The 27,087-nt window shown below is 41.0% G+C and overlaps 1 protein-coding gene across 2 annotated transcripts in view; it reads right to left on the bottom strand.

Annotated features, from left to right (window-relative positions):
- Positions 1-10,038: 10,038 nt before the first annotated feature.
- The window catches only part of rbm46 (RNA binding motif protein 46), an 87,010-nt gene continuing 69,961 nt past the window's right edge, over positions 10,039-27,087 (bottom strand). For both annotated transcript variants that reach the window (XM_055644067.1, XM_055644076.1), the window contains exon 5: positions 10,039-10,890. In XM_055644067.1, the coding sequence (XP_055500042.1) occupies positions 10,688-10,890 (203 nt within the window). In that variant the 3' untranslated portion in view covers positions 10,039-10,687. The remainder of the gene's footprint in view (positions 10,891-27,087) is intronic.

The following is a 27,087-nucleotide window of genomic DNA, read 5'->3' as shown; positions in this document are numbered from 1 at the left end:
CATGGTACACCAGTCATTGAAAGTAGGCATGCAGGTGCAGCAGGCAGTGAAGAAAGCGAATGTATGTTAGCATTCATAGCAAAAGGATGAGTATAAGAGCAGGGAGGTTCTACTGCAGTTGTACAGGGTCTTGGTGACACCACATCTGGAGTATTGCATACAGTTTTTGTCTCCTAATCTGAGGAAATACATGCTTGCCATAGAGGGCGTACAGAGAAGGTTCACCAGACTGATTCCTGGGATGGCAGGACTTTCATATGAAGAAAGACTGGATAGACTCGGCTTGTACTCGCTAGAATTTAGAAGATTAGAAACATAGAAACATAGAAATTAGGTGCAGGAGTAGGCCATTCGGCCCTTCGAGCCTGCACCGCCATTTAATATGATCATGGCTGATCATCCAACTCAGTATCCCGTACCTGCCTTCTCTCCATACCCTCTGATCCCCTTGGCCACAAGGGCCACATCTAACTCCCTCTTAAATATAGCCAATGAACTGGCCTCAACTACCCTCTGTGGCAGAGAGTTCCAGAGATTCACCACTCTCTGTGTGAAAAAAGTTCTCCTCATCTCGGTTTTAAAGGATTTCCTCCTTATCCTTAAGCTGTGACCCAAAGAATGGGAGATTGAGGGAGGATCTTATAGAAACTTACAAAATTCTTAAGGGGTTGGACAGGATAGATGCAGGAAGATTATTCCCAATGTTGGGAGGTCCAGAACAAGGGGTCACAGTTTAAGGATAAAGGGGAAGTCTTTCAGGACCGAGATGAGAAAATCATTTTTCACACAGAGAGTGGTGAATCTGTGGAATTCTCTGCCACAGAAGGTAGTTGAGGCCAGTTCATTGGCTATATTTAAGAGAGAGTTGGATGTGGCCCTTGTGGCTAAAGGGATCAGGGGGTATGGAGAGAAGGCAGGTATGGGATACTGAGTTGGATGATCAGCCATGATCATATTGAATGGCGGTGCAGGCTCGAAGGGCCGAATGGCCTACTCCTGCACCTATTTTCTATGTCTTTGTTTCTATGATCACTGGTTGGCACGGACTCAATGGGCCAAAGGGCTTGTTTCTGCTCTGTATCTCTAAATAAAGTCCAAAAGTCCAAAGAATGGGAGATAAGGAAGGCAAATGCAATGTTATCATTTATTTTGAGAGGGTGAGAACATAAAAACAGGAATGTAATGCTGAAGCTTTATAAACCGCTGGTCATCCCAAAGAGGGAGAATTATACTAATGGGAGAATGAGGCGACCGTGGCTGACAAGGGAAATCAAAGACATCATAAAGCTAAAAGAGAAGGCATATAATATCGCAAAGATTAGTGGGAAGCTAAAGGATTGGGATGCTTTTAAGAGTATAACGGAAGGTGACTAAAAAGGAAGAAAAGATGAAATATGATGGTAAGTAGACACTGAGAAGTAAGCTGGAGAAACTCAGCGGATGAGGCAGCATCTATGGAGAGAAGGAATAGGCGACGTTTCGGGTCGAGACCCTTCTTCACACTGATGTTGGGGGGTGTGGCGCAGTCAGCACTTCAACTCCCCCTCCCATTCCGAATCTGACCTTTCTGTCCTGGGCCTCCTCCATGGCCAGAGTGAGGCCCAGCACAAATTGGAGGAAGAGCAACTCATATTTTGTTTGGGTAGTTTACACCCCAGCGGTATGAACATTGACTTCTCCAATTTCAGGTAGTCCTTGCTTTCTCCCTCCTTCCACTCCCCTTCCCAGCTCTCCCACAACCCTACTGTCTCCGCCGCTTCCTTTCTTTTTCCAGACCCCCCCCCACCGACATCAGTCTGAAGAAGGGTCTAAACCCGAAACATCGCCTAGTCCTTCTCTCCATAGATGTTGCCTCACCTGCTGAGTTACTCCAGCATTTTTGTCTACCTTCGATTTTTCCAGCATCAGCAGTTCTTTCTTAAACAAATATGATGTTAAGCTCGCCAGTAATAAGATAGCAAAAGCTTCTTCAGATACACAAAGAGTAATGAAGAGACTAGAGTGGACATTGGACCACTGGAGAATGATGTTGGAGAAGTGATCATCGGGAATAAAGAAATGGCAGAAGAGTTGAATAACTTTTTTAGACAATACACAATAGGTGCAGGAGTAGGCCATTTGGCCCTTTGAGCCAGCACCACCATTCAATGTGATCATGGCTGATCATCCCCAATCAGTACCCTGTTGCTGCCTTCTACCCATATCCCCTGACTCCACTATTTTTTGCATGTCTTCACAGCGCAAGACACCAATAACTTACCTGAAATCCAAGAAAGTCAGGGTCAGAAGTTAGTGGAGTGGCTATTACGAGGGAGAAGGTGATTGGGAAGCTGAAAAGTCTGTAGGTGGATACGTCACCTGGACCAAATGGGCTGCACCCCACGGTTCTGAAAGAGGTGGGTTTTAGAGATTGTGGAGGCAGGAGTAGTGATCTTACAAAAAATCACTAGAGGCAGGAGTGGTCCCAGAGGACTGGACAATTGCAAATGTTACTCCACTCTTCGAGAAGGGAGCAAGGCAGAAGAATGGAAACTATAGGCCGGTTATCCTGACTTCAGTGGTTGGTAACATTTTAGAGAGTCCATTGTAAAGGATAAGATTTCCAAGTATTGAGCATGAAGGCAGAAGTCAGCATGGTTTTCTGAAGGGGGGATCTTGCCTGGTGAATCTGTTGGAATTCTTTGAGGAAGTTAATAGTAGGATATACAAAGGAGTCAGTGGATATCGTTTACCTGGGTTTTCAGGCCTTTAATCAGGTGCTGCACGTGAGGCTGCAAAAGAAGATTGTATTAGAGGGAAGATACCAGCATGGAAGGAAGACTGACTGAATGGCAGAAGTCAAAGAGTGGCAATAAAGGGGGCTTTTTCTGGTTGACTGCCAGTGACTGGCGGAGTTCTGCAGGGTTCGGTGCTGGGCCCGCTACTCTTCACGTTGTATATTAATGATTTGGATGAGGGAATTGAATGCTTTGTGGCCAAGTTTGCAGATGATATGAAGATAGGTGGAGGGACAGGTAGTGTAGAGAAAGCAGGGACTCTGCAGAGGGACTTGGACAGGTTGGGAGAGTGGGCGAAGTGGCTGATGGAATATAGTGTAGCAATGTGTACAGTCATGCATTTTGGCAGTAGGAATAAAGGCGTGGACTATTTTCTAAATGAGGAGAGGATTCAGGAATCAGAGGTGCAAAGGAATGGTGCAGGATTCCCAAAAGATTAATCTGCAAGTTGCATTAGTAGTAAGGAAAGCAAATGCATTTAGAGGACTTGAATATAAAAGCAGGGGTGTAACGCTGAGGCTTTATAAGGCACTGGTTAGACCACATTTGGAGTATTGTTTACTAGGCAATGTTTATGAGAATTATTCCAGGAATTACTGGCTTAACATATGATGAGCGCTTGGCGACACTGGGCCTGTACTCGCTGGAGTTTGGAAGGATGAGGGGAGACCTCATTGAAACTTACTGAATAATGAAAGGCCTGGATAGAGTGGATGTGGATAGGGACATCTGGAAAGTCCGATCATTTAAAAAAATTTGATGATGAGTGTTGAAGACATTCACGTTCCTGTTGGAGACGGATGGAGTGAGGAAGCCTGGATGATGAGAGGAATCGAGGCTTTGGTCAGGAAGGACGGGGCATGGGCCAAGTATAGGTAGTTGGGATTAAGTGTGTATCTGGAGGAGTTTAGGGGACTGAGGAACATACTTAAAAAGGAAATCAGGAGAATAAAAAACAGAAGTGGGAGATAGCTATGAGAGATAAAATTACGGATAATCTAATGAGATTTGATGTACAATGTAAAGCGGGTAACTAGAGACTGGGTCCCTCGAAAACGATATGCAATGGAAGACATTTAAAGGCTGCATGGATGAACTACAAAACTACATGGATGAACTACAAAAATTGTTCATACCAGTTTGGCAAAAGAATAATTCAGGGAAGGTAGTACATCCATGGATAACAAGGGAAATCAGGGATAGTATCAAAGCGAAGGATGATGCGTACAAATTAGCCAGAAAAAGCAGCATACCGGAGGACTGGGAGAAATTCAAAGACCAGCAGAGGAGGACAAAGGGCTTAATTAGGAAAGGGAAAATAGATTATGAAAGAAAACTGGCAGGGAACATAAAACCTGACTGCAAAAGTTTTTATAGATATGTGAAAAGAAAGAGATTAGTTAAAACAAATGTAGGTCCCTTGCAGTCAGAAACAGGTGAGTTGATCATGGGGAACAAGGATATGGCGGACCAATTGAATAACTACTTTGGTTCCGTCTTCACTAAGGAAGACATAAATAATTTGCCGGAAATAGCAGGGTCAAAGGAGTTGGAGGAATTGAGTGAAATCCAGGTTAGCCGGGAAGTGGTGTTGGGTAAATTGAATGGATTAAAGGCCGATAAATCCCCAGGGCCAGATAGGCTGCATCCCAGAGTACGTAAGGAAGTAGCTCCAGAAATAGTGGATGCATTAGTAATAATCTTTCAAAACTCTTTAGATTCTGGAGTAGTTCCTGAAGATTGGCGGGTAGCAAACGTAACCCCACTTTTTAAGAAGGGAGGGAGAGAGAAAATGGGGAATTACAGGCCAGTTAGTCTAACATCGGTAGTGGGGAAACTGCTAGAGTCAGTTATTAAAGATGGGATAGCAGCACATTTGGAAAGTGGTGAAATCATTGGACAAAGTCAGCATGGATTTACGAAAGGTAAATCATGTCTGACGAATCTTATAGAATTTTTCGAGGATGTAACTAGTAGCGTGGATAGGGGAGAACCAGTGGATGTGGTGTATCTGGACTTCCAGAAGGCTTTCGACAAGGTCCCACATAAGAGATTAGTGTACAAACTTAAAGCACAAGGCATTGGGGGTTCAGTATTGATGTGGATAGAGAACTGGCTGGCAAACAGGAAGCAAAGAGTAGGAGTAAACGGGTCCTTTTCACAATGGCAGGCAGTGACTAGTGGGGTACCGCAAGGCTCAGTGCTGGGACCCCAGCTATTTACAATATATATTAATGATCTGGATGAGGGAATTGAAGGCAACATCTCCAAGTTTGCGGATGACACTAAGCTGGGGGGCAGTGTTAGCTGTGAGGAGGATGCTAGGAGACTGCAAGGTGACTTGGATAGGCTGGGTGAGTGGGCAAATGTTTGGCAGATGCAGTATAATGTGGATAAATGTGAGGTTATCCATTTTGGTGGCAAAAACGGGAAAGCAGACTATTATCTAAATGGTGGCCGATTGGGAAAGGGGGAGATGCAGCGAGACCTGGGTGTCATGGTACACCAGTCATTGAAGGTAGGCATGCAGGTGCAGCAGGCAGTAAAGAAAGCAAATGGTATGTTAGCTTTCATTGCAAAAGGATTTGAGTATAGGAGCAGGGAGGTTCTACTGCAGTTGTACAGGGTCTTGGTGAGACCACACCTGGAGTATTGCGTACAGTTTTGGTCTCCAAATCTGAGGAAGGACATTATTGCCATAGAGGGAGTGCAGAGACGGTTCACCAGACTGATTCCTGGGATGTCAGGACTGTCTCATGAAGAAGGACTGGATAGACTTGGTTTATACTCTCTAGAATTTAGGAGATTGAGTGGGGATCTTATAGAAACTTACAAAATTCTTAAGGGGTTGGACAGGCTAGATGCAGGAAGATTGTTCCCGATGTTAGGGAAGTCCAGGACAAGGGGTCACAGCTTAAGGATAAGGGGGAAATCCTTTAAAACCGAGATGAGAAGAACTTTTTTCACACAGAGAGTGGTGAATCTCTGGAAGGGTAGTCACAGAGGGTAGTTGAGGCCAGTTCATTGGCTATATTTAAGAGGGAGTTAGATGTGGCCCTTGTGGCTAAGGGGATCAGGTGGTATGGAGAGAAGGCAGGTACGGGATACTGAGTTGGATGATCAGCCATGATCATATTGAATGGCGGTGCAGGCTCGAAGGGCCGAATGGCCTACTCCTGCACCTAATTTCTGTTTCTATGAAACCAAAGTGGTGGGATGCCGCTGTATCTGTTGTTCCAGGTGTGGACTCCTATATATATGCAAGACCAAGCACAGACTCGGCGATCGTTTTGCTGAACACCTTCCCTCAGTCCCCCAAGGCCTAATCGATCTCCAGGCTGCGAAACACTTTAACTCCCCTTCCCATTCCCACATGGACCTTTCTGTCCTGGGTCTCCTCCACTGTCAGAGTTAGGGCGGCTTACAATTCAGTGGTATGAACATTGGCTTCTCTAACTTCAAGTAACCCTTGCTTTCTCTCTCTCCATCCCTCTCCCACCCTAGTTCTCCGACTAGTTTCATTGTCCTGATTATTTTTACTGTTTGTATGCCTCATTGTCAACTTCCCCTCAGCCAACAGTGAACCATTCTACATTTCCTTGATCAGCATCTGCTTTGATCTGTCCTTTTCACACCTTACATGCTCTTGTCACACCTTCCATATCTCTAGTTTCCCTATCCCGACTCTCAATCTGAAGAAGGGTCTCGATCCAAAAGGTTATCCATTCCTTTTCCCAAGAGATGCTGCCTGTCAATAGACACTAGACAATAGGTGCAGGAGTAGGCCATTCGGCCCTTCAAGCCAGCACTGCCATTCAATGTGATCATGGCTGCTGAGTTAGTACAGCGTTTTGTGTATCTTAAGAGAGTCACAGGAGATGGCCATGATCCTTAATGCATATTTTTCCCCTGGTCACACCATGGTCGAAAGCATGAAAGCTTGGAAATGTTGGATAGTTAACGAAGATTTTGTGCAGTTGAGGAGGTGGTGGATGCCCTAAGGCATATAAAGATGGATAAATCTCCTAGGCTTGATCAGATATATTCAAGGGCACAGTGGGAAGCTAGAGAATAAATTGCCAGAGTCCTCTTGGAGATATATGAATCACCATTAAACACTTGTGAAGTGCCAGATGATTGGAGGGTAACGAATGTTATGCCTCAGTTTAGCATCGATCAACCATTCACGCTAGTTCTATTATAACCAACTTTCTCATCCACTCCTTACACACTGAGGTAATGTTCAGAGGCCAATTAACCTACAAACCTATATGTCTTAGGGATGTGGGAGAAAACTAGGGTTCCTGGAGCAAACCCACGCGGTTATGGGGAGAGTGTGCAAACTCTATACTGGCAGCACTTGAGGTCAGGATAAAACCCAGGTCACTGGCACTGTGATGGGGCTGTCCCACTTAGGCGACTTTTTAGGTGACTGCAGGAGACTATGCAGTCACCACATGTTGTTGGGGAGTCGCCTTCATGGTCGTGTGGAGTTCCCGCATTCTGGGAACTAGTCGCGGCCTCATTTTGGTCGACGCAAATTTTTCAACATGTTGAAAAGTTAGCGGGGACCAGAATGAAGCTGCCATGGCTCATGCCGTAGATGGGTTGCCAGGTCGAAAGTTCTCGTAGGTTGTATCCGGTGCTGACAGGTGAATTTCATTGGCTCATTGGGAAAAAAAACGTAAGCTGTAGTTTTCAGAACCAAGGATAACCAACCGGTAATGTTAATGTCTGCCGAGCTTCACAGCCGTGTATCTCTGGCTTCTTAAAAGTTGTCTCCACTCCTTCTCCCCTCTCTCCCCCCCCCTTTTAAAGGGATTACCGTACACTGAGCTTTAGCCGTCTTAATTACAGCGTCAACCTTCCTGTTCATCACAGTGTGTGTCTGTATCACCTTGGCTTTGCACCGTGTGAATTTCACTCAGACAGCACTCTCCCCGCTTGCTCTGTCCTCCGCCTGCATAACGGGCTGGTGAAGGAAGCAATGTGTGTGTGTGTGTGTGTGTGTGTGTGTTCCACTGACAGTCGCCGGCAGTCGTCTGAAAAATTGCCTAAGTGGGACAGGCTCATTAGGCAACAGATCAAGAGCAGCGCCACTGTACCACTCTTATGAGTCAGAGCCGTACAGCACTGGAACAGGTAATTCAGCTCAACATCCAGGCCAAACGTGATGCCCATCTAAGCTAATCCCATGTGTGCATCGGGAGCGAATCCCTTTAGTCCTTTCCTGTCAAACTGTCTTTTAAAATTTGTAATTGTTTCTGCTTTTACCACCTCTTCTGGTAGCGTGTTTTATATACAGAGGGTCTATATAATCTGACCCTCATATTTCCTTTGAATTCTCCCCTTCTAACTAAAACCTATACCCTCTAGTTTTAGACTTCTATACCATGGGGAAAAAAACTAGCATGAAATTGGGGTCCCTTGCTCGTGAGTGGAGCCACAGGAAATGAGCTTGGTTTTAAATTAATATTTTCCCTCATTCAACATGAAGAAAGACATTGAATCTCCAGGAAGATAATAATGATGCTCTGAAAGGAATCCACATGACAGACGAGTAATTGATTGAAGTCTTAAAACACAGAAGGGACCGATCAATATCCTTGGGCATTGTAGGAAGCTGGGGAAGAAATTCTTCCTGTTCTCCCATGATCATGTGCGTTTTCTCCGAGACCATAATTTTTTCTCCCACACTCCAAAGACACATAGGTTTGTAGGTTTAAGAAGTAATTGCAGATGCTGGAAAATCGAAGGTAGACAAAAATGCTGGAGAAACTCAGCGGGTGAGGCAGCATCTATGGAACGAAGGAAATAGGCGACGTTTCGGGTCGAGACCCTTCTTCAAACCCGAAACATCGCCTATTTTCTTCGCTATATAGATGCTGCCTCACCCGCTAAGTTCCTCCAGCATTTTTGTTTACCTCAGGTTTCTAGGTTAATTGGCTTGGTATAAATATAAAATTGTTCCTTGTGTGTGTTAATGTGCGGATAAGATTAACAAGAATGTTAGCAGATCTGAAATGTTTAAGTTATAAGCAAAGGCTGGATAGGCTAGGACTTTACTTCTTGGAGTGGTGGAGGCTGAGGGGTGATCTAATAGAGGTATTTAAAATCAAGAGGGACATAGATAAGGTGTTAAAGAGGGAACTGCAGATGCTGGAAAAGGTGATATTCTTCCTTGGGCTAGTGGAGTTTAAAACTCAAGGCCATTGCTTTATATTGAGAGGAAAGATTTAAAAGGGACATTAAGGACAATTTTTTCACACACAGAATGAGGTGCCAAAAAAGTGCCAGATTTAATTATGACATTTAAAAGACACTTCGACAGACAGTTTGACTAACTCAGTCAGGCAACTTGGTCGGTATGGACAGGTTGGGCCATAGTTCCTGTTTCTGTGCTATATGACTTATGACTTGAATCTTCTTCTTGTTATCGCCATTTCTAGATTCATGGCATACGTCCTAAAGATTTTTCTCTCAATAGACAATAGACAATAGGTGCAAGAGTAGGTCATTCGGCCCTTCGAGCCAGCCATTCACTGTGATCATGGCTGATCATCCACAATCAGTACCCCGTTCCTGCCTTCTCCCCATATCCCCTGACTCCGCAATCTTTAAGAGCTCTATCTAACTCTCTCTTGAAAGCATCCAGAGAATTGGCCTTAACTGCCTTCTGAGGCAGAAAATTCCACAGAATCACAACCCTCTGTTTGAAAAAGTTTTTCCATTCGAAATGGCTTACCCCTTATTCTTAAACTGTGGTCCCTGGTTCTGGACTCCCCCAACATCGGGAACATGTTTCCTGCCTCTAGCGTGTCCAAACCATTAATAATCTTATATGTTTCTATAAGATTCCCTCTCATCCTTCTAAATTCCAGAGTATACAAGCCCAGCCGTTCCATTCTATCAACATATGACAGTCCCGACATCCCGGGATCGAAACCAATCCACATTGGACTTATTCAGTACTGTAAACAGCCCAACAATACTTCCCTGTATTTTTATTCTATGCCATCATTTTTTCATAAATAAAAGCATTTTATGTATTTAAAATTAGAAAAACGTGGATTTGGGGCTTCTGACAAATTAATCACGTGGAAGAAAAAATTGCAGATTTTCATCTTAATATTTACACTTTTTATGGCTCAAATTATTCCTATACATTAACTTCATATTTCTACAGCTGGTTGCTCAAATCCTCATGTCGCTTCATGTCTTTTCATTTGAAAAAATAATCAAAACAAGAAAGATTTTGTTAATGTTTAATTGAACACATGATTGCAACAATTTAACTGATACAATATAAATAATATTTGAACTAGAACATGCAGGCATGGCAAAAACAAGAAAAGTTGACAATCTAACATTGAAACAGTGGGAGTAATTTCACCTAACTCTCTGGGTTGCCAAACCACAACACTTGTGGCAGAACACTTGGTTTATATGTCATCCAATATTAATTTGAACTAATACAGTAATGAGTTACATCTGGAATGTTACAGCAGAGTGTGCCCAACCTTGTTATGTTCCTTGTGGACGAGTTAGGTGTAAAGTAACCTTAGTGAGGTATGAAACACTAGAACATGAAAGGAAAATACAGCATTGATGCAGCTATAAATCATAGCAGTTTTAATGTTGCTGCATTAATCGCTCTCTGGAGTAAGGTAACTAAAAGACATCATACTTGGATCCCAAATGTGATGAAAATCTTGCCAAATTCACCAACTGTGTCCAAAAGTCTCTAACAAGAACATAAACAATTTCACAAAGTTTTTATACACAAAAAATTACATATTTGTGCCTCAATAAATTTCATAGCATAACAAATAAACACAAATATTTCAGAAAGCTAACTTGCATTTCCCCAAAATTCCTTTAGAATTTCTAGATATTCGACTTACAATGCGTTAGAAGAAAGACCCGTGACTGGAAACATACAGGCGTTGTCCAATGTGATTATTGCTACCAAGTGGTAGTGTTGTTGACAGTGGATAGCTAGGATAAGAGTAAGGTCTAGATGTATATTGTAGCAAACTAGATGCAGAGGTTGGGAGAGATGCACCGACTTGAGATAGACTATTGACCGAGTTAGTCCGACGCAAACTGTACTCTGTAAATACACAAATATGCATGTTATTTTACTAAGTGTATAATTATAGAATTTTCTTTTAATTGTTAAACTGTAAAGTATATTCAACTCTGAGAGGTAAGAGACAATCTGACAGTCCAGAGACTGGAGAGTAGGCAATATTGTTAATGGAAAAGCACAGCACAGGACCAGCCCCTTCAACTCTTTTGATGCCAAGATAATTAATCTCATCTGCCTGTACATGAACCATATCATTCCATTCCCTACATATTCTATGTACCTATCTAAAAGCATTTTTAATGGAATTATCATACTTATCTTTACCATATGCCCTTCAACATTTCCACCCTTGGGAAAAGATTCTGATCGTCTACCATTCTTTGCCTCTCATAATATTAATATACCTTTATCAGGTCTCCCCTTAACCTCAGGTGTTTCAGGAAAAATAATCCAAGTCTGTCCAATCTCTCTTTAGAGTTAATGCCACCAAATCCAGGCAGCACTGGTAAATCTCTGCAGAGCCTCCACATCCTTCCTGCAATGTGGTGACCAGAACAAAAGTAGCCTATCTAGTCTTGTCGAGCTGCATCATGACATCCTGACTCTTATAATCAATACTCCGAGCAATGAAGGCAAGCCTTCTTTACCACTCTGTCTACTTGCTTTGCCACTTTCAGGGAGCAATGGACCTGGACCCCAAGATCCCTCTGCACATTAATACTATTAATGGGCCTGTCACACACACCGCGATAAACAGGAAGGTTGGCGCTGTAATTAAGACGGTGAAAGCACAGTGTACGAGAAGGATCACGTAAGTCCTTTAAAAGAGGGGGGGAAGAGGGGGAGAAGGAGTGGAGACAACTTCTAAGAAGCCAGAGATACACGACTGTGAAGCTCGGCGGACATTAACATTACTGGTCGGTTATCCTTGGTTCTGAAAACAGTTTTTTTTTGGTTTTTTTACCAATGAGCCAATGAAATTCACCGGTCAGCACCGGCTACAACCTACGAGAACCTACGAAAACCTTCGACCTCCTGGCAACCCACTACCACTACACCTATGGCACGAGAATTCTCGCTACTCTCCATGGCGGCTTCATTTTGGTCACTGCTAATTTTTCATGTTGAAAATATGTTGAAAAATTAATATTTTTCGACTAGTTCCCAGAATGCGGGTACTCCTCACGACCATGAAGGCGACTACCCGGCAACCACCCGCTAACATTAGGTATGTTACAAAACCTACCTGAATCGTCGTTGAGAATCTGTCCCAGCCCCATGTGTGTGATTTTGGCGCTGTTTAGAGGGGGCGGGTTTAAAACGCGATTTTTACTAGGCTGTTGCAATCGAAAATGTTCAGCCTAGTAAATCATTAACGGAAAATCGCTGAAAGACCCCGTCGCAAAAGGTATTATTAGTTTTTATGGCCTTGTATAATAGTTATAGTAGTTTAAAAATCACTCTCTAAACCCGCGTCCTCTCGCAGCCCCAGGGTTTTATAAAGCAAACAATTAAAGGTATGTACCTTATTTTTACATTAAAAGGGGCTTCTTAAGAACCCTGTATATAAAGGGTTACTATGGTTTTCTATAGCGAGTAGCTCATTTTGGGCTCTTTATATCCCGCAGTATTTTTCTGGGCATTTGAGGGCACAAATCCAGCGCAATGTGAACGTTCTAAACCAGCGCGTTCACAGGATCCCACTAGAAAGCCGATTTAAAATGGACTTTAATTTACAGCAATTGGACACTAAATTCCTTCCATTTGGCCTATAAATTGATGTAAATGAGATTTTAAAATCATGTTTTATTGTGAATATTATTTGGACACTTAGGCTATTTAAAAATGTTAATCATTTATTAAAAAATGGATAGATGTTTAGATCTAGTAATTGAAGTTTGAAATTAGCTACAATTGGGTAACTAACTAATTATATGCTTTAATTTCAGGTCATCCAAGTAAGATTATTTTATATTTGTTTCAGAATGGTTCAATCTATGATAACTGAAAATTTCATTCAGTTCTCTTAATTTTTAAGAAGGTTATGGGCTTTTGACTGTCCATGATCACAGCTTTTTTGTTATGTCCATAGAAAATCAATAGGGAACAAGATGCTAATTTCCGAGTATGAAAATGGCCACAACCTTTTTATTACTTGAGATATGAAAGTGAATTAGGTGTCAAATTAGACTTATTGTTATGCTTTATCTGATGGGATAAATTGCAGACTTGATTTTTTAAATCTCAAAATTTTGTAACATTGCTACTAACATGTAGCTACCATGTGGCGACCGCAGAGTCTCCTGCAGTCGCCTAAAAAGTTGCCTAAGTGTGACATGCCTTACTAAAATCCATGAAGATAACATCCCTGGTCTTACCCTCATGGATCACCTTCATCACCTCCTCAAAAAAGCAATCACATTGGCAATACATAACCTGTCACATTCAAAGCCATGCTGACAGCCACTAATTAGCCCTTGCCCTTCCAAATTGAGTAAATCCTATCCTGAATTGTCTCTAATAGCCTCCCTACCACTAACATGACGTTCATTGGCCTATAGTTTCCTGGCTTATTTCTATTTCTCTTCCTAAGCAAAGGAACAGCACTGGCTATTCTACAGTCCTCCAGAATGTCGCCTGGGGCTATAGACGTTGCAAAGAACTTCGCCATTAGTCCCTGCAATCTCCTCTTGCTTCTCTTAATAATTTGGGAGAGATCCCATAAGGTCCTGGGATTTATCCTCCCTCACGCACTTCAAGAGCTATGACAACACCTCCTTCTTGATCTCAAACTGCCCTTGGATATATTCTTCATAGTGATCTTGCTGTCCTCCATGTCATTCTCCTTGTGAATACACATGTAAAGTACTCATTTAGACCTAGCCTACATCCTCTAACTCTAAGCATAAATACCCTCCTTTATCCATCTGTGGTCCCACATTCTCTCACAGACTACCCTCTTGTTTTTAATATGACAAAATGCATTGAGATTTTCTTCAATCCGACTCGCTAAAAACATTTCCTGGCCCTTCTAATTGCCCGCTTGAGTTCTCTCCGACTTGCTTTATATTTCTCAAGGCCTTATCTGATTTTATCATCTTAAACTTTACTCTCCTCTTTACTGGAATCAGAATCAGAATCAGAATCAGAATCACACTTTATTCGCCAAGTATGTTTTGCAACATACGAGGAATTTCATTGACCAGGTCAGTCATACAATAAAAAGCAACAGATCACTCAAAAACACATTTTAACATGAACATCCACCACAGTGACTCCTACACATTCCTCACTGTGATGGAGGGTGAAATAAAGTTCAAGTCTTTTACTTCTGTTCTTCCTCGGTCATGTGCCTCGAGCCCCCGTTGACGGAATGATCTTGACTCACGTACCCGAGGCGAACCGCTCCCGCATCGGGGGGATGTCAGCTCCCCCACGCCGGGCGATCGAACCTCGTGTCGGGGCTGGTTGAACCTTCCGCGATGTTGGAGCTTCCCGAGACTGCGAGCCCCTGATGTTAATTCCGCGGTGGTCGCGATCCCAGGCAAGGGATCAGCTCCCATGTTAAGTCCACGCCCCACGGTGGGGCTCACAACAGTCCGAGGAGGCTTCCAGCACCATCAATGGAAGGCCGCAGAGCGCCCGTGGAATGTGATCCGAAAATTAATCACATCTCCGGGAAGGTAAGAGCTTGAAAGAAAGTTTCCCCCGATCCCCTCCCCCCATATAAAACAAACCGAAGAACATTAAAACAAACTTTTAACACACTAGAAAATAAAAAAAAGAATGAAAAAACGAACAGACTGCCGGCATCGACCTGGCCGCCCCTGGTGGTATGTAATGTGCTTCTCCTGAACTTTGATTATAACCATATAACCATATAACAATTACAGCACGGAAACAGGCCCTACATCTCGGCTCTACAAGTCCGTGCCGAACAACTTTTTTCCCTTAGTCCCACCTGCCTGCACTCATACCATAACCCTCCATTCCCTTCTCATCCATATGCCTATCCAATTTATTTTTAAATGATACCAACGAACCTGCCTCCACCACTTCCACTGGAAGCTCATTCCACACCGCTACCACTCTCTGAGTAAAGAAGTTTCCCCTCATGTTACCCCTAAACTTCTGTCCCTTAATTCTGAAGTCATGTCTTCTTGTTTGAATCTTCCCTATTCTCAAAGGGAAAAGCTGATCCACATCAACTCTGTCTATCCCTCTCATCATTTGAAAGACCTCTATCTTAACCTTCTGCGCTCCAGAGAATAAAGACCTAACTTATTCAACCTTTCTCTGTAACTTAGTTGTTGAAACCCAGGCAACATTCTAGTAAATCTCCTCTGTACTCTCTCTATTTTGTTGACATCCTTCCAATAATTGGGCAACCAAAATTGTACACCATACTCCAGATTTGGTCTCACCAATGCCTTGTACAAATTTAACATTACATCCCAGCTTCTATACTCAATGCTCTGATTTATAAAGGCTAGCATAAAAGCTTTCTTTACCACCCTATCTATATGAGATTCCACCTTCAAGGAACTATGCACGGTTATTCCCAGATTCCTCTGTTCAACTGTATTCTTCAATTCCCTACCATTTACCATGTACGTCCTATTTTGATTTGTCCTGCCAAGGTATAGCACCTCACATTTATCAGCATTAAACTCCATCTGCCATCTTTCAGCCCATTTTTCCAAATGGCCTAAATCACTCTGTAGACTTTGGAAATCCTCTTCATTATCCACAACACCCCCTATCTTGGTATCATCTGCATACTTACTAATCCAATTTACCACACCTTCATCCAGATCATTGGTGTACATGACAAACAACAGTGGACCCAACACAGATCCCTGTGGCACCCCACTAGTCACTGGCCTCCAACCTGACAAACAACCATCCACCATTACTCTCTGGCTTCTCCCATTCAGCCACTGTTGAATCCATCTTGCTACTCCTGCATTTATACCCAACAGTTGAACCTTCTTAACCAACCTTCCATGAGGAACCTTGTCAAAGGCCTTACTAAAGTCCATATAGACAACATCCACTGCTTTACCCTCGTCAATTTCCCTAGTAACCTCTTCAAAAAATTCAAGAAGATTAGTCAAACATGACCTTCCAGGCACAAATCAATGCTGACTGTTCCTAATCAGACCCTGTTTATCCAGATGCTTATCTATATTATCTCTAAGTATCTTTTCCATTAGTTTGCCCACCGCTGAAGTCAAACTAACAGGCCTATAATTGCTAGGTTTACTCTTAGAACCCTTTTTAAACAATGGAACAACATGCGCAGTACGCCAATCCTCGGGGACTATTCCCGTTTCTAATGACATTTGAATTATTTCTGTCATAGCCCCTGCTATTTCAACACTAACTTCCCTCAATGTCCTAGGGAATATCCTGTCAGGACCTGGAGACTTATCCACTTGTCAGTACTTCTTTTACTTTGAAACTCATAGTATCCATAGCTACTCTACTCGTTTCCATTACCTCACCTAATTCAATATCCTTCTCCTTGGTGAATACCGACGAAAATAAATTGTTCAATATCTCCCCCATCTCTTTTGGGTCTGCAGATAGCTGTCCACTCTGTCTCTCCAATGGACCAATTTTATCCCTCGTTATCCTTTTGCTATTAATATAGCTGTAGAAACCCTTTGGATTTACTTTCACCTTACTTGCCAAAGCAACCTCATGTCTTTTTTTAGCTTTTCTAATTTCTTTCTTAAGATTCTTTTTACATTCCTTATACTCCTCAAGCACCTCATTTACTTCATGCTGCCTATAATTATTGTAGATCTCCCTCTTTTTCCGAACAAGATGTCCAATTTCTCTTGAAAACCAGGGCTCTTTCCACTTTTTACTTTCCTTTCAACCGAACAGGAACATAAAGATTCTGTACTCTTAAAATTTCCCCTTTAAATGTCCTCCATTTCTCTTCTACATCCTTCCCATAAAACAAAATGTCCCAGTTCACTCCTTTTAAATCATTTCACATCTCATCAAAGTTAGCCTTTCTCCAATCAAAAATCTCAACCCTAAGTCCAGTTCTGACCCTCTCCATAATTATATTGAAACTAATGGTATTGTGATCACTGGACCCGAAGTGCTCCCCAACGCATACCTCCGCCACCTGTCCCGTCTCATTTCCTAACAGGAGGTCCAACACTGCCCCATCTCTAGTAGGTACCTCTATGTATTGCTGCAAAAAACTATCCTGCACATATGTTACAAACTCCAAACCATCCAGCCCATTTACCGAATGTGTTTCCCAGTCTATGTGTGGAAAGTTGAAATCTCCCACAATCACTACTTTGTGCTTACTACTAATATCTGCTATCTCCTTACATATTTGCTCTTCCAATTCTCGATCCCCATTTGGTAGTCTATAATATACCCCTATAAGTTTTGCTACCCCTTTCCCACTTCTCAGTTCCACCCAAATAGCCTCCCTAGATAAGCCCTCCAATCTATCCTGCCAAAGCACTGCTGTAATATCTTCCCTGACTAGTAATGCAACACCTCCACCTCTTGCCCCTCCAATTCTATCACACCTGAAGCAACAAAATCCTGGAATATTTAGTTTCCAATCACAGCCCTCCTGCAACCATGTTTCACTGATCGCCACAACATCATACTTCCAGGTGTCTATCCAGACTCTAAGCTCATCCACCTTTCTTACAATGCTCCTAGCATTAAAATATGCACATTTAAGAAACCCCCCCGCCTCTTATTCTCTTCTTTATTTCCTTTTTTTTCTTTCTCCTCTTGTGCCCGAGTGCTTCCCTTTTCTGCTTCCTGCCTCCCATTCTGTCCACTAGCTTTCTCTATTTGAGTCCCTCCCCCCAACCATTCTAGTTTATGATCTTTAAACAATTCTCACATGTCTGAATTGGACATATACAATGCCAACTGCTCCCAATTTACTCTCCCTTCTCCTGCCTAATAATTTGCTTTACTCCAATTGTTTTGAATGGGGATAACTCTGGATTTTGAGGGAAGTACTAAACAACTTTAAAATGTTTGCAGACACAAGGAGCTACAGATGCTGGTTATGGAGACACAATGAGCTACAGATGCTGGTTATGGAGACGCTATGAACTACAGATGCTGGTTATGGAGATACTATGAACTACAGATGCTGGTTTACAAATGTATGGAGTTGCGATCACTATCCCCAAAATGCACTTCCACTGAAACACCAGCCACCTGGCAAAGCCCGTTTCCCAATACCAGGTCCAGTAAAATCCCTCCACAAGGACTGTGCACACATTGTTTTAAGAAATCCTCTTGGATACACCTAACAAACTCTGCGCCATCTAAGCCTCTCGCATTAAGTACCAGTCATCTAGTACGACAAATCAGTTGCTTTTGTATCTATTTGTAATCGGTCTACATGTCTGTTCCTCTATATCCCTCTGGCTACTGAGGTGGGGGGGCAATAGTACAGTCCCATTAGACTGATCACACCTTGCTTATTTATGAGCTCTACCGAGATTGTATCAGTGGACTAACCCTGCTGAGGGATTGGATTTACCTGCATTTGGAAGAGAATGGGACAGTCAACGTGGCTTTGACCATGGCAGATCATGGCTCACAAACTTGATAGTTGTTTGAGGAGGTGAAGAAGGTGATTGATGAGGGTAGGGCAGCAGATGTTGTCTGCAGGATCTTTTAATAATGCTTTTGAAAAAGTACTAGATGATTAAAATGTATGGTATCTACGGTGACTTGGCAGTGCAGGTTCAGAACTAGTTACCCACATAAAACAGAAGGTGATGGTGGAACTGTATTATTCTGGCCTGAGGCCAGTGATGGGTGGTGTTCCACAGTGAATACTGCTGGAACATCTTTGTTTATTATATATCAATGACTTGAAAGAAAGTGTAAATGGGTTGGTTAGCAAGATTGCATGCGACACAAACATTGGTGGAGTTGCAGATAGTGAAGACTGTTGTCAAGGGATACAACAGGATACGAGGTTAGGGACTCTCCTAGTGGCAGCGTGCTGTAAAGGTTCCAAATTTGTTTGCTCCCATAACTTTTAACCTTCACTTACCACTCTTTCAATGTTACTTGTGATCACTTGACTTCAAGGCACGGTCTAACTTTTCATAAAGTGTTGATAACACTTTTACACGCCTTAATCGTGAAAAGTATGGAGACAAGAAGGAAATGAGGCTCCCTAAGGAAGGAACAGGGGAAAGCTACCACAGCCACAGCTTGTGACTCTAGTATCATAGAAGCAATATCGAAAATGAACAATTAATTGAAAGATGAACTGAAAAATGAAATGAAAACAAGATTTTGCAATTTGGGAGCAACAGTGAAAGGAGTTTCGAGTAAATTGAAGGAATTTCAAGAAAAGCTGACTATGTTACAATATCGATGAACGGAGAATGATTGAAAATACTCGAGCACTTCAGCAATATAAGACTAAAAATATGGACCTGGAAAACAGAAGCCGTCGTTTGAAGAATAGAGTTGAACTATGATTTGGTTTTAGTTTGTGAATATGAAGGATGCAAGTTTCGGTTTGTTCCTGATTATAGTTACGAGCTTTTGGAAATAAGAAAGTCTTTTCATAATGTAATGTCTGATATGTTTAAGACAAAGTTGCGCCCAGCTTTACTTTAATCCAGCTAGACTGCGTATACGACTTTTCAATGGTGGCATTCGATTTTTTTAACAATCCTCAAGACGCTTCCAGCTTTTTGGAGAGTTACGAGGGTGAAGGGGAGTAATGGATAGCTGATTAAGTTATAATTGGAGGTTTACTGTTCCTATTTTGACAATATATCCTTTGGTAATGATTAAGAACTTAACTGGACGAGTTGTTTTTCTTGTAAATATATTAATTTTTAAGAATTTCTTTGTTAATTTGTGTTCCCCTATCTTTAGACAAATTAAGTGAACGCAGTTCTTGTTTTTCATATTTTGACCTTGGATAATAATATGCAGCTCTTGCTCTTCAGTTTCATTGCCAACATGTTTTTTTTTTCTCTCTCAAAAGACCGTGTTATGACTGAGTGGTAAATATGCTCTTTTCTACGTCGGGTGCTGTTGTTATTAGTATCACAGATTGAGAACCATTACTTAAACCCAAAAGTCAATTTTATATACATGGCGCAAAATCTGGTAAATTAGTCACTAATCAGTTGAAAACGGTGTCGGCCAAGCGTCAGATTACTAAAGTGAGTAAACGGGATGGTACACTAACTGTAGACCATGACAAAATTAATAAATCCTTTCAGGAATTTTATACCTCCCTATACCAATCAAAATTTCCTACTGATTTCAATATAATGCATGAGTTTTTAAAGAAACTGAACTTACCAAATTTACCACATAATGAGTCTCTGTTGTTAGATGAACCCATCACAGAAGAAGAAATACAAAAAGCAATTCTTTCAATTAATTTTGGTTTAGATTGGTTTACAGTAGAATTTTTAAAGTATTTTTCAAATTTATTGTCTCCCTGGCTATGCAAATGTATCTATGCAACTGGTTTTTAAAGAAGCCTTTTTAAGGAATAGATTACCACAATCTTTTTATGAAGCATCTATTTCTTTAATTCTTTAAAAAAGATAAAGACCCTACTGAAGTGACATCATATAGACCTATATCACTGTTAAATGTAGATTCCAAAATTCTTTCAAAAATATTAGCCATGAGATTGGAAAATATTTTACCGCAAATTATCTCTGAAGATCAGACAGGTTTTATTAAAAATCGTTACTCATACTTTAACGTTAGATGAATGAATGAATATTGTATATACAGCGTCAAATAAAACCCCAGAATGTGTTATTTCACTTGACGCTGAGAAGGCATTTGATAAGAGTAGCATGGGAATACTTATTCAATACACTTGAAAAATTTAAGATTGGTCCAAAATGTATTTCTTGGATCAAGCTGATATCATATACCTCAGGCTTCTGTACTTACTAATAATCAGAGGTACTAGACAGGGCTGTCCTTTAAGTCCTTTACTATTTGATATTGCTTTGGAACCTTTAGCCACCGCTATTTGGGAATCCCCTAATGTTTTTGGTATTGTCCGCGGGAATAAGACACATGAGCTATCTCTTTATGCAGATGATCTGTTATTATTCATTTCTAACCCTGAGAAATCTATCCCGGCAATAGTAGCCATACTTAATCAATTTGGTAGTTTGTCTGGTTATAAACTAAATCTTATTAAGAGTGAGCTTTTCCATTAAATAATTTAGTTTCAAATTATGGACAGTTTCCACTTAGATTGACTGCCGAAAGTTTTACTTATTTAGGTATTAAGATAACCAAGAAACATTATTCATGATTTATTTAAAGCTAATTTTATGCCATATTAAACAACAGTTTACTAAAAGGTCACCAATGTCCTTATCTTTAATTGGCCGAATCAATGCTATTAAAATGTTCATTTTACCTAAATTTCTGTATTTATTTCAGGCGATACCAATTTTTATCGCCAAATCTTTCTTTGATATTATTGGTTCCAAAATTCTTTCATATACATGGCAGAATAAAAATTCCAGACTAAGTAAAAAATACTTACAAAAATCAAAAAAAGATGATGGTTTGGCATTGCCGAACCTTAGATTCTACTATTGGGCAGTCAATGTTCGTTATCTAACATTTTGGACAAAGAATTTAGAAGATACCCAATGCCCAGGATGGATAAATCTTGATCGTGATTCCTTACAAGGGCTATCATTGGCTTCTATTCTAGGGGCCTCGTTATCTTTTACAATTACGAGATTGAATAAATATACGACTAACCCAATAATAAGACATACGTTTCGAATATGGTTTCAATTTCGTAATTTTTTTGGACTAAATGATTTTATCTTATCGAGTCCTATCTTATCTAATTTTCTCTTCCAACCTTCTAGTACTGATCAAGCCTTTTTGTTATGGAAGAGGAAGGGATTAGTAGCTTTTCGTGATTTGTTTTTGGATGGTTGTTTTATGTCTTTCGAACAACTTTCCAATAAATATAATTTACCTAATTCACACTTTTTTTTAGATATTTATAAATTAGACATTTTTTGAAGGCTACTCTACCCTTTTTTCCGCTACCACATCAAACCGTAATTTTGGAAAAAATGTTACATTTGAACCCTTATCAGAAAGGATTAATAACGACTATGAGTTGATTTTGAAATTACAAATAGATACATTTGGTAAAATTAAGAATGACTGGGAAAGAAAACTCCAAATTTCTCTATCTATAGAGAAATGGTAGACGATTCTTCAATTAGTCAATACCTCTTCAATGTGTACAAGACACGCTCTGATACAATTCAAGGTGGTTCATAGAGTTCATATGTCAAAAGATAAGTTAGCTCGTTTTTATGGTCATATAAATCCTACCTGTGACAGATGTAACTCTGAAGTGCCCTCACTGACCCATATGTTTTGGTCCTGCCCACTTTTGGAAAAATATTGGAAATACATTTTTGATACTATTTCTGTAGTCTTAGGTATTGATTTACAACCTCACCCTACTACCCTGTACTGCAATTTTTGGGCTACCAACGTTAGATTCTATTCATTTGTCCTGCTCCGCCCATCGGTTGATTGCTTTTACCACATTAATTGCCAGAAGATCTATTTTATTTAAATGGAAAGACTCCAACCCTCTGACCACACTCCATTGGTACTCTGAAACAATATCATGTTTAAATTTAGAAAAAAATCTGGAGTGACATTGTTGATCCCTTGGTTAAATTTGATAAGACTTGGGGAAAATTTAGTCAACACTTTCACACAACATAAATTGCTCCCTCTCTAACCGTTATAAAAACTATTTTACCTGTATATGGTGGAACGGACTTGATGACAAACAGACTTAAATTGTTGAAATTCTCAGCTCAGATTCTATTGTACTTTTTTTTTTTTTTTTTTCTTTAGTTTAGGGGGGTTTTGTTACTTCCTTTTTCATTTTTTCTTTTTTCTTTCTTTTTATCTTTGTGGGGTTTTTTTTTCTACATATACAAGTTTTCTTTTAAACATTTAACTATATTTAAGTAGAGACCGGGAGGTCTATATTCAATGTGTATTTTGACACTGGACTCATATTTAGGTTATATCTGTTATTAATTTAATCCTGATCCATATGTATCAATATCATTATGTTTATCATTATTCTTTTTGCTTTGTTTTTGTTTTGTTTTATTTTTGTTTTTTGAAAAAAAAAAGTAATTAAAAGATTTTAAAAGAAAGGATACGAGGTTAGTTACTGATATAGACGGAGAAGTAGAGGATGAAGTACAATCCGGGCAGATGAAGTGTTGCATTTTGGGAGGTCAAATGTAAGGAGAAAGTATGCAGTTCAGACTCTTTACAGCAGAGGGGTCTTGGGGGTCAAAGTCAGCTCACTGAAAGTAGCAACACAAGCAGATAAAGTGGTAAAGAAGGCATATGGTACGTTTGTCTTCATTGGTCAGGGCATTGGGTATAAGTCAGCAGCTTCATAAAACTTTGTGTGGTTTCGACCCGAAAGGTCACCCATTCCTTCTCGCCAGAGATGGTGCCTGTCCCACTGAGTTACTGCAGCTTTCGGTGTCTATTTCATAAAACTTTAATTAGGCTACATTTGAAGTATCATGTACAGTTTTGGGCACCCCATTAGAGGAAATATGTGGTGGGCTTTGGAGAAAGTGAAGAAGAGATTTACCAGGATGCTGCCTGGATTATACATGTGAGGAGAGGTTGGTAAAGTTGGATTGTTTTCTCTGAGGCTTGAGAAGCTGAGGAGAGACCCAATAGAAGCTCATAAAGTTATGAGGGGCATCGATGAGTTAGACCTTTTTCCCCAGGGTGGAAATGTCCAAGGTGAGATATTGAACAATTTATTTTCTTCGGTATTCACCAAGGAGAAGGATATTGAATTATGTGAGGTAAGGGAAACAAGTAGAGTAGCTATGGAAACTATGAGATTCAAAGAAGAAGAAGTACTGACATTTTTGACAAATATAAAAGTGGATAAGTCACCAGGTCCGGACAGGATATTCCCTAGGACATTGAGGGAAGTTAGTGTAGAAATAGCAGGGGCTATGACATATTTCAAATGTCATTAGAAACGGGAATAGTACCGGAGGATTGGTGTACTGCGCATGTTGTTCCATTGTTTAAAAAGAGGTCTAAGAGTAAACCTAGCAATTATAGACCTGTTAGTTTGACGTCAGTGGTGGGCAAATTAATGGAAAGGATACTTAGAGATAATATATATAAGCATCTGGATAAACAGGGTCGGATTAGGAACAGTCAACATGGATTCGTGCCTGGAAGGTCATGTTTGACTAAGCTTCTTGAATTTTTTGAAGAGGTTACTCGGGAAATTGATGAGGGTAAAGCAGTGGATGTTGTATATATGGACTTCAGTAAGGCCTTTGACAAGGTTCCTCACGGAAGGTTGGTTAAGAAGGTTCAATGGTTGGGTATTAATGGTGGAGTAGCAAGATGGATTCAACAGTGGCTGAATGGGAGATGCCAGAGAGTAATGGTGGATGGTTGTTTGTTAGGTTGGAGGCCAATGACTAGTGGGGTGCCACAGGGATCTGTGTTGGGTCCACTGTTGTTTGTCATGTACATCAATGATCTGGATGATGGTGTGGTAAATTGGATTAGTAAGTATGCAGATGATACTAAGATAGGTGGGGTTGTGGATCATGAAGTAGATTTTCAAAGTCTACAGAGAGATTTATGCCAGTTGGAAGAGGGGCTGAAAGATGGCAGATGGAGTTTAATGCTGATAAGTGTGAGGTGCTACATCTTGGCAGGACAAATCAAAATAGAACGTACATGGTAAATGGTAGGGAATTGAAGAATGCAGGTGAACAGAGGGATCTGGGAATAACTGTGCACAGTTCCCTGCAAGTGGAATCTCATGTAGATAGGGTGGTAAAGAAAGCTTTTGGTGTGCTGGCCTTTATAAATCAGAGCATTGAGTATAGAAGTTGGGATGTAATGTTAAAAGTGTACAAGGCATTGGTGAGGCCAATTTTGGAGTATGGTCGCCTAATTATAGGAAGGATGTCAACAAAATAGAGAGAGTACAGAGGAGATTTACTAGAATGTTGCCTGGGTTTCAGCAACTAAGTTACAGAGAAAGGTTGAACAAGTTAGGGCTTTATTCTATGGAGCACAGAAGGTTAAGGGGGGGACTTGATAGAGATCTTTAAAATGATGAGAGGGATAGACAGAGTTGACGTGGATAAGCTTTCCCCACAGAGTAGGAAAGATTCAAACAAGGGGACATGACTTGAGAATTAAGGGACTGAAGTTTAGGGGTAACATGAGGGGGAACCTCTTTACTCAGAGAGTGGTGGCTGTGTGGAATGAGCTTCCAGTGAAGGTGGTGGAGGCAGGTTCGTTTTTATCATTTAAAAATAAATTGGATAGTTATATGGACGGGAAAGGAATGGAGGGTTATGGTCTGAACGCAGGTGTATGGGACTAGGGGAGAATACGTGTTCGGCACGGACTAGAAGGGTCGAGATGGCCTGTTTCCATGCTGTAATTGTTATATGGTTATATGATTAGAATGCTGTGAGGTCAGAGGGGGAAGGTTTAAAGGAATTGTGACGGGTAAGTTGTTTTATACAGAGAGTGATAGGTGACTGGGATAGTGATGGAAGCAGATACAATAATAGTATTTAAGAAGCTTTTAGATGGGCACACACACATAGAAGGAATTAGTTTAAATAGGCATCATGTTTGGCACAGACATTGTCAGCCTATGCTGTACAGTTTTATGTTCTGTGCTTTTCAACTACAAGCAATTAATATTAATGCATTATCATTTTATTCACAGGGTGCTTATGTGTTACTTCATAACTTTTTCATAAAATTATAATGGTAATTTAGTCAAATGAAATTTGAATTTTTTTACAGGGAAAAGGTGAGAGATGGGAATTCTATCCTGATCCATGGGTGGCATAGTGGCACAGCTGGTAGAGCTGCTGCCTCATTGCGCCAAAGAATGAGGTTTGATCCTGACTATGGGGGCCGTCTATGTGGAGTTTGCCCATTCCCCCTGTGACCGTGTAGTTTTCCTCCAGGCGCTCCGGTTTCCTCCCACATCCGAAAGACATGGATGGCTCATAGCTTAATTGGCCTCTGCAAAATTGCCCCTAGTGTGTAGGGAGTGGATGAGAAAGTGGGAACAATGAGAACAAGTGTGAACGGGTGATTGATGGTCAGCATGGAGTCAGTGGGCCGAAGGGGTCGTTTCCACGCTCTATCCCTATAATTTGGCGAGGTGACTGGTGTTTCAGTGAAAGAACATTTTATTTCCAACTCTGTAAGTTTTCAACTTGTCTTAAATAAGGGTTACGCTAGACCTTGAGGGAAGTTACCAAATTGGAGTAAGGCACATCACGACGCTATTAGGCAGGAATTAGGGAAAGTAAATTGGGAGCAGATGTTGAGTAAGTCCGCATCTGATACGTGGGAGTTGTTTACAGGCCAGTTGATCAAGGTTCAGGACATGTTGCAGTAAAGGCAACAGATATGAATGGCAAAGTAAGTTATCCAAAGATGACCAAAGAGGTAGTAAATGTGGTGAAGAAGAAAAAGGAAGCATTTGCAAGATTTGAGAAAATGAAATTGGATGGGGCTTTTGAAAAGTATAAAGCAAGCAGGAAAGAACTCCAGCGGGCGATTAAAAGGGTCAAAGGGTGTCTATAAATGTCTTTGGCAAGTAAGATTAAAGAAAATTCCAAAGCTTTTTATACATAGAAAATAGGTGCAGGAGGAGGCCATTTGGCCCTTCGAGCCAGCACTGCCATTCATTGTGATCATGGCTGATCGTCCCCTATCATTAACCCGTGCCTGCATTCTCCCCATATCCCTTGACTCCACTAGCCCCTAGAGCTCTATCTAACTCTCTCTTAAACCCACCCAGTGATTTGGCCTCCACTGCTCTCTGTGGCAGGGAATTACATAAATTCACAACTCTCTGGGTGAAAAAGTTTTTTCTCACCTCAGTCTTAAATGACCTCCCCTTTATTCTAAGACTGTGGCCCCTGGTTCTGGACTCGCCCAACATTGGGAACATTTTTCCTGCATCTAGCTTGTCCAGTCCTTTTATAATTTTAGATGTTTCTATAAGATCCCCCTCATCCCTATAGGGGTGTATTATAGACCGCCAAATGGGGATCGAGAATTGGAATAGCAAATATGTAAGGAGATTGCAGA

This window comes from Leucoraja erinacea, chromosome 1 (assembly GCF_028641065.1).
Source record: "Leucoraja erinacea ecotype New England chromosome 1, Leri_hhj_1, whole genome shotgun sequence".
NCBI classification, from domain to species: domain Eukaryota; kingdom Metazoa; phylum Chordata; class Chondrichthyes; order Rajiformes; family Rajidae; genus Leucoraja; species Leucoraja erinaceus.
The sequence above is the reverse complement of the archived record's forward strand: the minus strand, read 5'-3'. Positions and strand labels throughout refer to the sequence as shown.